Consider the following 16832-nt stretch of genomic DNA (forward strand, 5'->3'; position numbering starts at 1 on the left):
CTGCTGTGGTTCCCTCTCAGCATTGGGCACAGTTTTTGGCCATGCATCCCACCGCTGCATGGGATTTGCTGGAGGCAGCCCCTTTTTGAGCTTTGAATATTCGGTATAGGGGATCCCAACTAGGCAGGTGGAAAGTGGGTCACTCGCGGCTGCCATAGACAAGCAGAGGTGGTCTTGTTGTAGCGCATTGGCCAGGGTGACCCAGACATTTTTCCGAGGTTGAGGGATGAGCCACTCTGATAACAGGGGAATGATCCAGGGAATCAGGACAGTGAGGAATCAGAGGCTGTTGCTGGCTACCATGGCTATCAGGATGAACTCTAAAAGAGAACAGAAAAACATAAGTAAAGGGCAAAGCAGGCAATGAGGGAAATTAAATAAGGAATTCTTGGGGGGGAAGAGGGGGAGGATTTCCTGTCGCCTTTCGGCGGCATCACTTCCACGCCGCTGCTGCCGTGTCTCTTGGAGAAACAAGTGGTTGAGGGGAAGCGCTATCTCAGGTTGGTACTGTTGGCGCATAGGGTTTCAGCCACTTTTTTGGGACCCAGCACAGCCTAGAAGGCGTGGGTCATGCGTACCCGCGTCCCCACATAATCATTTCAAAGGAGTCTTGAATTTGCTGGGTTTCCGGGTCTTTAAATAATGCAGGTGCCTTTTCAGCCAACTTCATTTGTTTGTTGTTTGAGAAGTGTCTCAACACAGGTGGATTTAAGTCTTCAAAGAAGACATTTAAAAAGTTGATAGTAAAGAGCGCTTTAGCCAGCCTCATTCCTGGCATGGAAAATTCTGTTCCTCCTTTTTGTTACTCTAAAACCCTTTTCAGGGTTTGATGAGTTCTCTCTATTATGGCTTGGCTGGTTGAAGAATGAGGGATCCCGGTGGTGTGGGAAATTCCCCACTGTTGAATGAGATCTTGGAAGGCTTTGGAGATGTAAGCAGGTCCATTGTCCATTTTGAGTTGCCTTGGTACCCCTAGCGTAGCGCACGCCTGCAGCAGATGTTTCTGTGCGTCCGTTGCTTTTTCTCCCGCATGGGCAGAGGCGTAGACAGCTCCCGAGAAGGTATCCACTAACACGTGCATGTATTTGGACTTCCCAAATTGGGGGAAGTGGGTGATATCAGATTGCCACACCTCGCAACTGCCCAGTCCTCTAGGGTTCACCCCAGACCCTAACGATGGTAAGCCAAACTTTTGGCAGTTGGGACATGTCACCACGATAGCCCTTGCCTGCTCTCGGCACAGAGGGAACATGCGCACGAGTGCAGGCACATTCTGGTGGAACATCTGATGGCTCAGTTTGGCTTGTTGGAAAACATCGGGGATGTTTACAAGTTGTGTTGTCATGGCTAGGGCATCTGCCTTCCTGCTCCCTTCCGCAATTGGTCCTGGAAGGTCGGTGTGTGAGCTTACATGCATGACATAGTACGGCTGCTCATGGTGGGAGACCAAAAAGATTAGCTTCATGAGCAGCTGGTACATGGCAGCGTTGGATACCTCTTTTAGAAGTGAATGTTCCGCCCTTGACACTACTCCTGCAGCGTAGGCCAAATCAGTTACTAAATTAAATGGTTCTTGGAACCTCTCAAAAGCTCTGACCACCGCGGCTAATTCAACAACCTGTGGTGATCCCTCTACCACTTGAATATCAGACTCCCACTTCTGAGTCTGAGGATCCCTCCAAGTCTTTACAGACTTTTGGGATGCTCCTGAGCCTTCCATAAAAATGGTCACAGCCTTGAGAGGCTTCCTGCTTTGGATTTCTTTTGGTATTAAATGGAAGGCCGCATGAAATAACTTATGCTTTGGATAGTGAATTGATATTTGTCCTGGGTAACTATCTTGGGTGTAGAAGAGGTTCTCGTTATATTGGAGTAAGTGCTTTACTGCCCCCGTCGTTAAAGGTAGATAAATGCATGTAATATCACAACCCACCAAGGTGCATAGGCATGCCCTAGCCTTGATGATAAGCTGAGCCACCAGTTCTGGTGGCGTGGTGATGCTTTTGGACAAGCAACGGGAGAGGAATACCCACTCTGTAATCAAAAGAGGGTCCCTCTGTCCCTTGTCCCATTGAAAGATCAGCCTGTGGAGGTGTGGCGCTTCCCCTAATACAACAAATTGAAAACGGAAGTCCCGGTGGTACCTGTGCACTTGGCGAGTTGACAGCGCCTTTTGCACCTTCTTCATGGAGTGTCTAGCCTCTTTGGTCAGGGTCCTCGGAGAACCGAGCTCATCATTCCCCCGCAACAAATTAAAAAGTGGGGCAAGCTCCTTGGTGGTAATACCTAAGAGAGGTCTGATCCAATTTATTGAGCCACACAATTGATATAATTATTTTAAAATGCAGGGATTATCATTTGTCTGGACTTGCTGGGGTATAGTGGTTCTTTCAGTTATTTTGAGCCCCATATACTTCCAGGAGACTAACCTTTGGACCTTTTCTTCCTGTAGCTCAAAGCCTTCACTAGCTAATGCTTTAATTGTCACATCCAGTACTTTTTCTAACAGGTTGTCGTTGGGAGCACACACCAGCACATCATCCATTGTTGGAGAATGGTTAGAGGATCAGGGACATGGATCATTGATAAAACCAGATCAATAAAAAAGCCTGCAAGCAAAGGCCTGCACGAGAAAAAGCCTACATGAGAAAATGCCTGTGTGAGAAACAGGCCTGAGAACCAAAAGGGAGTTTTAAGGAGGTACAGTCCTATGCTGATAAAATGTACTGACCATGAGAAGGGAGGAAAATCTTTGATCTCTCAAGACAAAACATAAATAATAGAAGCTTGCCAAATGTAGTCTTTTATCTAACCCAATTATGTAGAAGTAAGAATGCGCTTTTGTAAGTTTAAACTAATTAAAGAACTGATAAGCATGTACTTTCACACTATATAAGTGCCTCTGTATTGCTGATAAACGAAGCTTGCATTACCAATCCCATTGATTGTCTGCATGTCTTCCCCTGCCGGAAAGTCAGCATTTGGCACCCGAGCAGAGACTGGGACTTCGTTTTCTTGACTAGGTGGGAGACTGAAGAGGCACCGATAAGCAGCGATCAGAGGGCAAAAGATCAGCAGCTACAGGCAAGCGTCTGATCCGTGCCTGGACTGACCTAACAACAGGGGTCTGCCGTTACGGCTGACAAGGGCAAACCTGGGAAAAGACTGCACAACTCCTGTCGACAGGGATGCGGTAGGACGCAGATATGGAAACAGAGGTGACCCTTGATTTATTTTTACGCTTTTTAGAAAAGTGGGGAGTTGAAGAAGTAAACCTTTGTAAGGAACTAGCTGATCCAAGATCGTTCAAAAAGAAAGCTAAAGAAGCAAAAGCTCTCAAATTAACCTGGAGAGCAGTAACTGGCACTCTCACAGAGATGAAAACAGAGAGGACAGTGGCCGCAGCCGCCATAGAGGCTTTAGAGAGTGGCAGCTCCGGGTATGGTGGCTCCAGGAAAGGAACAGACGGGGGTCTTACAGAGCGCCGCCCGACACCAGAGCGGAGTCCAGGGTAGCACGGTCCTTCGGGCTGGCCGCGAGAAAACCGATTAAAGGCGCAGCAGCACCCGTCCGCTCACTGCAGGAGCTGCTAAACTTGGCAGAGCAGGATGTTATCCTTCTGATGTCTGAGAAAGAAATGGCCGCGAATGCGGAAGCAGAGCCACCCGACCCAGGGGGCAGGGCACAGGCGGGCCAAGGAGACACAGGCAGTCCGGGTGCCCAACCAAAAGCAGCAAGCAGATGTGCAGTCCTAACTCCTGGCCAAAAGCAGCAGAGAGCAACCCCCCCCGCCGAACAGCGGATGGTCCGGCACCAGAGCAGCTTCTGCGGTTTCGTCGCCTGCAGAGCCAGAGCCAGCCAGGGCTGCCAAGAGTCAGCCCCAAGAGGGGGAGAAGCACCAAGAAATGAGCAAACATCAAAGTGACACACAAGACCCACTGTATGCGCTCCAAGCTGACATGCTAACTGGGAGCGGAGCTTACGGGGCAACAGTAACACAGCTGACCATGCCCATAGTCATTCATCAGTTGTCACAGACTTTTGCCCACAAAGCCTTGTTGTCAGCAGCCTTAAGATGCAGCTGAGCTCTCTGAAGAGCTCCAAGAGCAAATGTTTGAAACACTTGCCTTTGAAGATGCTAATAGGCAAACTAAGACAATTCTTGCCACGCTGCCCCAAGGAGCAGGTGTAGACAAGATGCTCGTACATGCTACCTGTGCAGAACAGTCATCTCAAACAGCTGCTTTAACTGCAACACTGCAAAATGTGCTGCTACAACAGGGACAAGTCATCGCCGCAGCACTGACCAGAGGGGTGCCCAGCAAGTGGTGCCATGCTACGCATGCAAGACCCCGAAGCGAGAAGGCGCAGTCAGCATCGGCTCCTGAGGAAAGTGACGCCACTACTTCAACAGCTGGAACTCTGGGACCTGGGGAGGGAAGGGGAGGGGAGGGGAGGGGAGGGGAGGGGAGGGGAGGGGAGGGGAAGGGAGGGGAGGGACAGGTGAGACAGGTGGCTGTGGGGCCCGTGTGGGGGCCAGTGGGCCCAGCCAGGCCCTGCTCGGGCCAGGCCGGGCTGGGCCATGGCCATCCTGAAGCCATGGGCCTGTTCCATCCGTGGAACCCCCCCCAGTGCTTTACTGTGGGCAGCAAAATTCCAGCTGCAAGGCTAAAGTGAGATTAACCCTTTTATTGCTGTGAAGAGCTGAAAACCTGAAAGAAGAGAAAGAGGAGATGCTTAAATCTGAAAGTCTGTTGTGAAGCTATGATATATCATGAGGGGAGGGGAGGGGAGGGGAGGGGAGGGTCACAGCACCCAGTCCTGCTCCCTCGGGGGTGGGGCCCCACACCCGCAGGACAAAATGGATCCATGGCTCCCAGAGCTTTCCCCGCTTTGGGCCAAACACAGCAGGTTCTAGGCAGACTTTGGCCACAGGGCCCAGGAGTTCAGCCCAGCCCGGCCCAGGGGTCCCACAGGGTGAGGGTGTCAAGGGTCCTGGGGGGGCTCCAGGAGAATCCAGGAGGGTGCCAGGTGGGGATCCAGGTGAATTTCCTGCTTCCAGTGAGGGATCTGTATTTTAAGAGAGGTGGTTTGTGGGAAATGAAGTTGCAGGGAGCTCTCTCACAGAGACCCCGCAGGTGCTGACAGCATACATAAACAACATTGTGCTTGAGCAGATAGAAATGGATACGTTTCGATTTGCGGCCTTGGTGAAAACTGCCTGACTCAGAGCAATAAGCTCTTGCAAAATTAAAGCAAATGCAGTTCTGTAGTTTTGAAATAAATATGCCTTATAAGAGTAGAAATGTAGTAAAAATATACTTTATACAGAAATAATAGTGATAAATAAAAGAGTAAAGAGTTTTGAGTTTAATAATAAGTTTTATAGTAAAGTTTCCTAGAAAGTTAAGATGTATTAGTATAAGCTTGTGCAATAGGCTATAATAGCAATGTTTATTGGATAAAAAAGTACGCATTGCGGCAAAATTATACAGTGTTGATTGGTACAAATGTGTAGCAAGCTTTGTGACATTTGCTTATTGGCTAAAAAAGTTACAAAAAGCCTTGTAGAGATATAGTGAGGCAGGCTGCTGCTTCTTCAGCAAGCTGTTGCTACCTCACTGAATTGCTGCTACCTGGCATCTGTACCTGCTGCAGCTGCCAGGCGTTCCGCTTCTGCTATTGTTACTGTAACTACTGCCTTTGATATCAGAGATGCTGTTCGTAATGGCTCTTCTGTCTCACCCTTCGATAAACATGAGACTGATTCAGCAATAAATCATCTCAGTGACATCTCGTGCATACTTTAATCCCAGGACAATCCTGGAAATCCTGGCAGTGGTTGATGGTGCTGTAAAGGAGCAAACTGCAGAAGAAGTCACAGAGAAGTAATTTAAGCAGGGATTACCCGTGGTTAATTCCTAAAACCAAAATAAGTCAGTATTTATTTTGAGGGAAAATGATTTCTAATGGCATTTTGAGGGTCATCAGGATCAATACACAGAAATAAATACAAAGAAAATACAAAGAGGTGAAACAGGAGTGGAGCTCTCTGGACTGATCCTGGGCAGAGCCTGGCCAGACCCTGCATGAATTTGGCTGCCTGAATGCAGCTCTTGCCTGGGCCCCAGGGGTGGCCCCCTCTGGGTGTCTCTCCCAGCACCACAGGGATGCTCCTGCCCCTTCCCTGGTGCCCCAGGGTCCTGCAAGCACCTTCTGGGGCCACCCAGACACCTCCCTGGGTGGCCCTGCAGACAGGGATCGAATCAAAGCTTCCTTGGAAGATGGAGGCAGGAGAATATTGCCCACAATCTTCTTTCCAGCTGCCCTCCACACTCCTGCAAATCCTGCTGGGACACTCAGGCTCTCCATGCTGGGGCTCTGCAGTTCCCCTGCAAACCCATCCATCACTGTGTCCCCTCTCACATGGATATCAAGGAAATGACACAGCAATGTCCAGAAAACTTGAACTTGATTAACTCGACTGCTCTAAAAATCTGCAGCTGGGAGGTGACTGGAAGACTACGGGGCGAGAACCTTATGCCTCTATTTCCACAGGCCTGGTTCCTACGGTATATCACCGTGTCCCGCAGCCATAGGGAGGAGGAGGAGGAGAAGATCCAGCAGGCAGGAATTGTGCAGCAAGATTGATTTATTTAATTATTTTACAAACCTTTTATAGACTTTTTTTCTTCATAATCTAATTGGACAAAGGACCAGCCACCCCTTGGAGGTGATTGGCCAAAATCCTAAAACATCCATTATCAAAATATTTTTCTACTATACCATAAACAAGACTTTCCAAGGTTGCAGGTGGCTTGGTTGTTTACATTCCCTGCTACCTCTTCTGTGAGAGAGAAAAGTCTCTCACGGACTTAGAAAATAACAAGGAAATCCTCACTAACAGCATTTTTGTACCTACATGCCTCCAAAAAGGGTCAACAGTTTGAAACTGGAACACTCAGGGAAACTTCAGCTTCTGGGGGAAAAGGTGGCTGGGAGCTCTGTGGCTGAGGACGGGAGGCTTCACTGACCCCTAAGCTGGGGGATGTCACAGTGCCCGGGCTGAGCACTGGTCACGCATCCCCCGCGATGCCCTGCAAGCTGAGCGCCGAGCTGGAGCTGGAGAGTCAGCGCTGAGGGGAGCCTCGGGGTCTCCTCCTCCTGCAGCTGCCCCCTTTTGCTGGTGTCTTGGCTCTGGGCCTCTGCAGAGAGCGGTGGCGCCGGCACAGCCGCATCCGGGCGCGGTTGTGCCTCAGCAGCCGCAGCAGCTCCTTGGGGCAGCCACGTCCCTGCAGCGCGTCCTGCACAGCCCCAGGGGCTCCGGCGCTTCTCCTGCACGGCCCGGCCCAGGGAGCCCCATGGAAGGGGCAGAGGGGCCGAGCGGGGCTGAGCCCTCTGGCGCTGCCCTTGGCCTCTCCGTGAGAGACTCGGGCCTGGCTGGGCTGCCCCGGGCAGAGGCTGCAGCAAGAAGAGCTCGGCCGCCTCTGCCTGGTGTCCCTGGGGCTCAGGCTGGGCCCGATTCCCGCCCAGGGGCTCAGCCCCCACTGCTGAGAGGCCGTGGCCAAAGGGCTGCCCGGGAGGCCCAGCACCCTCGGGTCCAACCCGGCTTTGCTCCGCCACGGGGGCTCTCAGGCCTCGCCCAACACTGGCTTGGCCCAAGGCTTTGGTGGCTGCCAGCCCTGGCACTGTCCTGCCTGCCTGACCCCCCTCCCTCACCTCTCCCCAGCGTCTCCAGAACCATCCCAGGACAAGGCCCATGATCAGCAGCTCCAGGGCCGAGCGTGTCCAAGAAACCAGCACCACGTCCACCAAGGGGGTCATCCCAGGGCCCGTGGCGTCCTGTGGCTCCAGCTCCTCGCAAAGCAGAGCCGAGGTGCCCATGTCACCCCTCAGGATGGCTGGAAGGGTCGAGGGGATGGGCCAGCATCAGCAGCACACAGAACTGCAGCAGCCAGGAGAAGCCCTGGCTGGCCATGGTGCTCTGTGGGATGAGCCGCCACCTCCACGCTGGCTCTGGCCGTGGCTCCGCGCCGAGTGCTGCCTGGGCTCTGGGCACGGCGACGGGCTGGGGACAGCTGACAGCCACCACGCTGTCCCCAGAGCCTGTGATGTCACAGAATCACCAAATGCATTGGCTTGGAAGAGCCCTGGGAGATCATCGACTCCAACCTGTGCCCCATCCCCACCACGGCAACCAGGGCAGAGCCCTGAGTGCCACACCCAGGCTTTCCTTGAGCACCTCCCCAATGGTGGCTCCACCCCCACCTGGCCAGCCCATTCCAATATCTAATGCCCCTTTCTGGGAAAAAGTTCTTCCTAATGCCCAACCCAAACGTCCCTTGGTGCAGCTCAAAGCCCCTGTTGGCATCTGCTCTCTCCTGTCCTTGCCCAGCTCTGACAAGGCTGGCCCTGCCTTGTCGGTCCCTTGCCTGAGGGCAGGAGAAGAGGCTGTGCCAGTGAGTGCTGCTCCACTCTGAGGCCATTCCAAGGGGCTGCTTTCCTTCTGCTTTGCAGATTTGCATTGAAGAAGAAAGCATTGGTTCAGCAAAGAAGGACTTACTGGGACAGACAATTTGTACAATAAAGGTCAGTAAATAGGCCAGGAAAAAGACAAAGAATGGAAAAGAGAATGTGGATACAAAAATGCTGCTAGCAAGAATTTTCTTGCTATTTTCTAAGTCCATGAGAGACTTTCTCTCACAGAAGATAGCAGCAGAGTTCTATAAACAATGAAACACGTGCAACCTTGAGAAGCCTTGTTTATAGTACAGTAGAAAAATATCTTGACAATGGATGTTTTAGGATTTTAGCCAATCACACCAAGGGGTGGCTGATCCTTTGTCCAATTAGACTATGAAGAAAAAAGTCTATAAAAGAGTTTGTAAAATAATTCAATCAATCAATCTTGCTGCATATTTATGCCTGCTGGCTCTTCTCTCCTCCTCCCTACGGCTGCAGGACACGGTAATATTTTACAGCATTTAATAAGAGAAGAGGATTCATAAGTGTCTGAAGTACAGTGTTCTGGAAGAGCTTTTCAGTCAGCAGCACCTCGAGTTTTAAGATGGAGTTGGAGCAGTGCCCGAAGCTCTTTCCACACTCGGGGCACTCGCAGGACTTCCCTTACTGGTGCCTCTGCTGGTGTTTCCTCAAGGACGAGCTCCAGGAGAAGCTCTTCCCACACTCGGGACACTCTAAGGCCTCTCCCTGGTGTGGATGCGCTGGTGGCTGGTGAGTTGGGAGCTCCACTTGAAGCTCTTCCCGCAGTCTGTGCAGCGGAAGGGCCTCTCCCCTGTGTGTGTTTGCTGATGTACAATGAGATAGGAGATCCACTGAAACATCTTCCCACACTCAGGACACTCAAAGGGCCCTCCCCTGGCGTGCATCTCCTGGTGGCAGGTCAGGCTGGAGCTCTGGCAGAAGCTCTTCCCACACTGCAAGCACTTGTAGGGCCGTTCCCCAGTGTGGATCCTATAGTGGCGGATCAGGCTGGAGCTGTGGCTGAAGCTCTTCCCACATTCCAAGCACTTGTAGGGCCATCCCCCTGTGTGTATCTGGTGGTGGATGAAGAGGTGGGAAGTGTGGCTGAAGCTCTTCCCACATTCCAAGCACTTGTAGGGCTTCTCCCCAGTGTGAAGCTGCTCATGGACCACCAGGTTGGACCTCTGGATGAAGCAGAGAGGGGGCCTTTTCTCCTCAGAGCACCCTGGGCTGGCTTTGGAGCCCCTCCTTGTGGGGGATCCCTTTGGCTTTTCCTCCCTGTGTGATTCCTGTGCCATTGAGCCACTCAAAGCAGCCTCTTCCACGAGGTTCTGCCACAGGGATTTGTTCTCCCTGGTCTCCATCTGTAGCTCAGTGCCTGGGGGAGCAAGCACAAGGAGAGGAAGGGACAGGGAGAGGAAAGAAGGAGGAAGGAAAGAACAAGGAGAGGAAGAAGGGTAGAGAAGGAAGAAGGAGAGGAAGGAAGAAGAAGAAAAAGAAACAAGAAGTGGAAGGAACAAATAGAGAGAGGGGAAGGAAGGAAGGAAGGAAGCAAGGAAAAGGAACAAGGAGAAGAAAGACAAGGAGAGGATGGGATTTGCCTCCGTGCCACAGGGAAGGGGAAGGAGATCCCCCCAGTCCGTCCCCGGCAGGACGGCGTCGGCAGCGGGGTTGTCCTGCAGCCGGGGGCGATCCTGGGCTGGGAGATGGAGCAGGAGAGAAGGGAAAGGGGCACTGACTTCCTCCTCACCTGCCTGGGGCTCCCGGGGCATCTTCCTCACTGCCTCCTCCTCCATTTGGCCAAGGCTTGGGAATGAGAAGTCCTGTTTTGGGGGGAAAAACAAGGTGAGCACATTGGCTTGGGGGTTTCTCCTGCCCAAGTCCATCTCTAGGAGTCACCACATATCTTGTGTCCATGAAAACCTCCAAAACATCAAGACTCAGAGGAAAATATCCCTCACTGAGGTTCCCCCTCTCTGGTCTCTCCACTATGGGGTTCTGGGGGTCCCCCTTGTCCTGGATGCTGCGGGCCCTGCATATATTGAAGGTCCCTCCTCTGCAGGGTCTCCGCCCGCTCCAGACTTCCAGGGAACCCCAGGGGTGCCCCCTCTTTGGTCTCCCCACTTTGGGGTTCAGCGAGTCCCCCTTCTCTGGGGCTGCACTAAGGGATGCCGAGGGTTTTGGGGTCCCAGGGGTCCCTCCTCCCCTGGCTCTCTGCTTCGGGGTGCCGGGGATCCCCCCTCTCTGGGGTTCCCTCTTTGGTGTCCCAGGGGTTCCCCCTCTCCAGGCTCATCCCTTCTCGGGGTTCCCCCTTCTCCAAGCTCACCCCACTCCCGGCTGCCGGGGTCCCCCCTCTCCAGGCCCCCATTTCAGGGTCCGGGACTCCCGGGGCTCCCCGCTTTTCTCTCTCCCCCCTCTCAAGGCTCCTCCCCTCCTCCCCCGCCGGTACCGGGCGATCGCCACGTGGCTCCCGGGACCCCGCACCCGCCACCCACCGCCGGGGCTCTGCCGGCAGCCGCCACCGCGACATCCCCAAAAAACACCTCCCGGGGACCCCGCAGTATCCACCCAAAGGGCATTTCGGGTCAGCTTTGGAGTCCTGCAAGATCCAAACCTCGCTCCACCCTCCCCGTCCCGAAGAAAAGAAACAGGGAGCCCCAAAGTACTTCGGCTGAACTCCAAATATCCCTCCCCCCTTCAAAAGAAACCCTCCCAGGACCGCCCACGATACCCGGAGCGAGGTCCCCCTTCCCGGTCACCTGCGGGATGCGGCGGGGGCAGCGACGCTCCCGTATTGGGGTCTCCCCCCCGCGCCATGGAGCCCTGGGAGAGGGGCCCTGAGGGGACAGAGATGGAGTCTCCTGGCCCCTGGTCAGCCTCGTTTGCGATTGGTTGTTTTGTGTTTCCCTGCTCAGGCAAGGACCCTCGGTCCCAGACTGTAGGAGCTCCTCGGCAGAGCCCGGCCATGTGGCTGGAGAAATGAATATCTCTGAAACATCTACCAAGAATCTGTCCATATATATTTCTTTTCCATGGCCTCCTTGTTTGATACATCATGTTACAGAATCCCCACTGTAACCCTCCTGGCTCGAAGGGGCTGCAGATCCAGAGAGCTCTACAGTCCTGTGTCTTTAGTTACAAGGGTGTGGAAGTGTCGATGGGTCCTTTGGTAATCGCACAGTTCTGTATCGGTTCCCGCCATGTGGAGCCATTTTTATACAGAAGTCAGTGTATTCACACAGCACAGATTGTTGTGTTTTCCTGTGTATCAATTTCTGTGTAAACCTGCATCCCGTTGTACAGTTTTATCGATGTATGAATTTCTGTGTGAAGCTGCGTGGCCTTGTAGAGTTTGGTTCAGGCTCTGTGGGTGTTGAGAGAGTGCGATGAATGTTTGGCTTTCTCTCCAGACGTGTATCTGTACAGGCACCACCGTGTGACCCGTCAGACATTTAACTGTGTGAACCGAAAGGGATCTTTGTATCTTTCCATATGGTCAGCAGAGATGGAACAATCTGCAGGAAGCTCGTAACAGAACTTGTTAATTGTATATAAGCAGTGTGGGTAGAGTGAGCTGTAATAAATGTCCTTTTCCAACTCCCGCTGGCTCGGGTGCGCTTCTCTCTAAGCAGCGCCGCCGCAGCAATGTGCAATCAGTGACAGTCTGCAGCTGGAACAGGCCTTGATTTGTGTCATTCGGAGCAATGAGCAGATGTGCGCCTTCAGACACTGCAGGATTTTGGCAAGGAGAGGTGACGGGGGCTGGGGGGGAACAGGCAGGTGTGCCCCGCTGATCCCCCAGGTGCGTAAAGGCGGGTCAAGGGACCATAAAAGTGTCTGGGGAGGCAGCGGAGCCACACGTTCAGGGAGAGCGGCTGCAAGGGCCTGCTGAGGAAAGCTGCAATTGCCACCGGGAAAGTGGGCAAAGGAAAGAAAGCCTCAGTCAGAGAGGGCACCTCACCTCCTTCGGGACACACCAGCCCAAAGCGGTCTATGCTTCCAGGCCTCTCTCATGTCCCGTTTTTCGGTGTTGAGCATGGGGAAATCACCTGCCCAACAACAGCCACCCTTGACTTTTAGCCTTGGCAAAGGCACTGGGAGAGGGTTTGGGGGATCATTGGGGGTCAGGGCGCAACTGGGATGGGGTTTGTGGAGTCCTGGAGGGGATGAGAGTGGGTTTGGCATGTGCTAAAAGGAGGTTTTAACAGGATTTAGGACAGACCCTGGGGATTTCCCCTGGGGGAAAACAAAAGAGGGGCTTGGGGGGTCATGATGGCTCTCTGGGAGGTTTTTGAGAGGTCCTGACCCCTGCGGAACCCCCAGAGATGCCACCAGGCACTGCCCACAGAAATATGCTGATGGGGATCAGGGGCTTCGTCCTCCTGGCGCTGGGGCTCGGCTTCTACCTGCGCAAGAAAGTGAGGAGGTGTCCCCGGGGGTCGTGTCCCTGCTCACCCAGAGAGTGTGTGCTCTGCCTGGGGACAGCCAGCCCGGTGTCACCCCCTTTGCTCTGCCCACAGAGCTCCTGAGCCGCCGGCAGCCACAGCCCCTCTCCGTGGTTCCCACCCGGCCGGGACCCCCCGCTCCGTCCCCGTGCTGATTTTGGGGGGGTAGCATGTTCCACCCACCATCGCTATCATTCTGCCCCCACACAGCTTCTCCTAGTAAGGCTTCCCAGTTCGCCCCGGTCCCGTCTATTTGAGACAGTGGGAAGGGACCTGGGGGGACCCCGCTGGGGGGCCGAGAGTGGAGGGGGCAGAACCGGCCGCGGGATGGATCGGGAAGGGGGGCCCCCCGTGTGTACCCCCCGTGTCACCCCGCTCTGGGGACTCCTCGGGAGCCACCTTCACCCCAAAACGGTACCCAGAGAATCCCAGAACGCGCCGGGACCCCCTAAGCCGCCCCACAGCTCCCAAGGACCCCAAACCCCACAGAAAAATTACCGCCAAAAAGCCGCGCAAAAAGGAGCCAATCAGAGAAGGCGATAAGTAGGATTCAGCCAATCAGAGCGCGCGACGCTGGTGACTCACCAGTTGCCAGGCAGACCCGCAGCGCCCAGCGCTCCCCACCCGGACCCCACCTGCGCCCCCCCCTCGCCCCCAGCGCCCCCCGCCAGGGGAATTTGGGGAGGGGGCGCGTGGGGGGTTCCCAGCCCGGGCCCACAGCCCAGCCCTGCCCCAGCCCGACCTATCCCGGCTCCATCCCGGCTCCTCCCGCGGGATGCGACCGCGTCCGGAAAAGGGGGGCCAAGGGTGGGCGCTGGGCCCGGGGGGAGCAGGAGAAGGGATGTGGGAGGAGGAGGAGGGGTGAGGAAGGAGCGGGAGAAAGGGCGGAGAGAGGAGCAGAAGGAGGCGGGATTAGGAAGGAGGAGGAGCGGGAGGAAGAGGAGCGAGAGAGGCAGAGGAGGAGCAGGAAGAGGAAAAGCAGCAGGGGAAGCGCAGGGTCGGTGCCCGCTGTGTCCGCCGCGGCGCCGGGAGCATCCCGCAGGTGAGCGGGGAGGGGGAGCTCGCCCCAAATCTCTCGGGGGTCCCCGAGCGGCGTTTTCTTTGGGGGGTGTTTGGAGCTCGCAGCTTCAGGAATGGAGCCCCAAATCTCCTTGTGGGTCCCTGGGAGGGTTTCATTTTGGGGGGGGCAATGTTTGGATCTTGCGGGCACCCAAAGCTGAGCCGCAAATGGCCCTTGGGGGACTTTTTTGAGCACTCCGTGCTGGTGCCGGGGTGGGAGGGGGACATCGTTCTTGGGGCCCCCCGGGAGAGCGGTGGAGGGGAACGCCGGGAGCCCCGGGATGGGGTGAGGGGAGAGGGGCGATCCCGGAGCTGGGGGACCCCGGCAGCCTGGAGAAGGGGGTGAGCCTGGAAAAGGGTGAACCCCTGGGATCGCTGTAAGCCTGGAGCAGAGAATCAGGGGAGAAGGGACCCCTGGGACCCCAAAACCCCCCGGATCATCCCTGAGCAGGATTTTGGATTGGGGGATCCCCATCAGTCCAGGGAAGGAAGGCCCTCAGAACCCCAAAGTGGACAGATGAGAGAGGGAAAAGTGCTGGGAGGGTTTTTTGGGCTGAATCGTTCTGCTTTGGGGTTCTTACGGACACAAAATCCTCGGGGAGTTCCAGAGATGGACCTGGGCAGGAGAAACCCCCCGCCCAAGGTGCTCACCCCTTTTTTTTCCCCAATCCAGGATTTATCATTCCCAAGGCGTGGCCGGATGGAGGAGGAGGAAAAGCCCCGGAGATGCTGCACGAGGAGGGGCTGCAAACGCAGCCCAGAGAGATCCAAGGAGGAAAGAGCCCCCCTGTGCCGGGAAGGCGGCCGGAGATCCAGGGGGAGCTCGGAGCTGGGGGAAAAGCCTCAGGGTGGGGAGAAGCCCCACAAGTGCTTGGAATGTGGGAAGGGCTTCAGGTGGAGCTCCAGCCTGATCCAGCACCAGAGGATCCACACTGGGGAGAGGCCCTATGAGTGTGGGAAATGTGGGAAGGGCTTCTCCAGCATCTCCCAGCTGATCCAGCACCAGGTAGTCCACACCAGGGAAAGGCCCTATGGGTGTAGTGAATGTGGGAAGAGCTTCTGGCAGAGCTCCAGCCTGTGGGGACACCAGCGCACCCACACTGGGGAGAGGCCCTACGAGTGTTCTGAGTGTGGGAAGAGGTTTCGGACAAGCTCCCATCTCCTCGAACATCAGCGGATTCACACGGATGAGAGGCCCTTCTGCTGCCCCAACTGTGGGAAGGGCTTCAAACGCTATGCTCACCTCACCCTCCACCGGCGCACCCACACCGGGGAGAGGCCCTACGAGTGTCCCCAGTGTGGGAAGAGCTTCTCCAGCAGCTCTGCCTTGACCAAACACCAACGGAGGCACCGCTAAGGGAAGCCCTGCGAGTGCCCCGAGTGCGGGAAGAGCTTCGTGCGCTGCTCCAGCTCCATCCCCCGTGGGAGGATCGGCGTTGGATGATCCCCAGTGACCCCCGTTGGGCAGAGCCCTGGTGACCCCCGTTCCGGGTGATCCCCGCTGGGTGGGGGGAAGGTGTTGGAGAGATTTCTTTGCCTTCTCCTTGTGCTGCTGGGATTTGGATGGGAATAAATTCCCTCCCTGTGCCCAGGCTGGCTCTGTTGTGCCCGTGCCAGTTGAAAGGGTTCAAATCATTGTACCTGTGCAAGTATAAGGTACAGGGTAAAAGTTAGCAAATGTTGGCCACAAGCTTAAGGCACAGAATGTAAGTTGGCAAGAAATAGGGAACAAAACTCCCAAAAAATGAGGAATAAAGCTTGCTGAGACCAGTAGAGAAACTGCAGAAGCAGCCAACGAGAGACTGCGCCTGCCTAGGAAAGAAAGGTGAAAAGTGCAAAGTGAGGAAGACTGTGGCACCTGGGGAGGTGATGGGGGTTGGGAGGAATTTTTTTTACCTCCCCGAGTAGGAACCCATTTCCACTCCCCTTCATCCCCCAGGTCTCCTCCCTCAGCCTGATGGTGAGAAGCATGGGAGTGCTCTGACTGCTGGGGGGCTTCTCTCAGGGATGGAAGGGTGAAACTCCACCAGTCTATTTCCCTTTCCCTTTCTCTAATGCTCCTTAGTCTTTGCACTTCCTCCTTAAGCTCGGCCACCAGGGAAAGGAGATCGTTCACCTGTTCGCACCTCAGGCAGGTGTCTTTGACAGCGTCCCCTGGTGCTACTGCCAGGCTCAAACACTCCTCACAGGAAGGGGGCTGGACAGACGCGTCCTTCTGCGAGGGTTCTGTTTGCCTGGTGTTGCAGTGGGGATACTGCAACACGCATATATCAAACCAGGAGTCCCGTGGAAAGGAAATATATATGGACAGACAGATTCTTGATAGCTGTTTCAGAGATGTTTATCTCTCCAGCCGCATGGCCGGAGCTCTGCCGAGGAACTGTTCCAGTCACGGGACCAAGGGTCCTTCTGCCCGCGCAGGGAACACAAACCAACCAATGGGAACGAGGCTGAGCAGGGGCAGGGAAACCCCGCGTCTGTCCCCCAGGGCCCCTCTCCCAGGGCCACACGGCAGGGGAGGGACCCCAACACCTCACCCGTTTTATTTTAATAAAAGGAGAATGAAAACAACTGGATAAACATAACAAGAACAGTTTCAAAACAAAACAAGCCACCCTCCTGAGTCTTTAAATGTCCAAACAGATTCTCTGGAACATCTTAGGGCTGACAGAAGGGAGACAGGACTCTCTGAGCATGCTTTGTGGGGAAACTGAGGCAGGAGAGGGTTTAACTTCTTCCCTCCCCCTTTTCATCCCCCACTCGGCATTGGAAAGGGATTTTTGGGGAAACAATTGGCAAAAGCATGGTTTTGTGAGGGAAACCATGGATGAAAAAACGGATTGG

The 16832-nt window shown here is 54.7% G+C and overlaps 2 protein-coding genes across 2 annotated transcripts; one reads left to right on the top strand and one right to left on the bottom strand.

Annotated features, from left to right (window-relative positions):
• Window positions 1-8917: 8917 nt before the first annotated feature.
• Window positions 8918-10304, bottom strand: LOC116436930 (zinc finger protein 572-like). Its single transcript, XM_032094387.1, is given in 3 exon segments — window positions 8918-9206; window positions 9209-9862; window positions 10235-10304. Coding segments are annotated over 3 exon segments (780 nt in total). The 5' UTR covers window positions 10281-10304; the 3' UTR covers window positions 8918-9126.
• Window positions 10305-14669: 4365 nt separating this feature from the next.
• On the top strand, window positions 14670-15722 carry LOC116436926 (zinc finger protein 79-like). The gene has a single exon (XM_032094383.1). The coding sequence runs from the start codon at window positions 14689-14691 to the stop codon at window positions 15343-15345; it is 657 nt and encodes a 218-aa protein (XP_031950274.1). The 5' UTR covers window positions 14670-14688; the 3' UTR covers window positions 15346-15722.
• Window positions 15723-16832: the final 1110 nt, after the last annotated feature.

Source organism: Corvus moneduloides, chromosome 31, assembly GCF_009650955.1.
Source record: "Corvus moneduloides isolate bCorMon1 chromosome 31, bCorMon1.pri, whole genome shotgun sequence".
Classification (NCBI taxonomy): domain Eukaryota; kingdom Metazoa; phylum Chordata; class Aves; order Passeriformes; family Corvidae; genus Corvus; species Corvus moneduloides.

Coding starts and splice junctions, on each gene's coding strand:
- LOC116436926 (XM_032094383.1), top strand. CDS start 14,689: ATGGAGGAGGAGGAAAAGCCCCGGAGATGCTGCACGAGGAGGGGCTGC.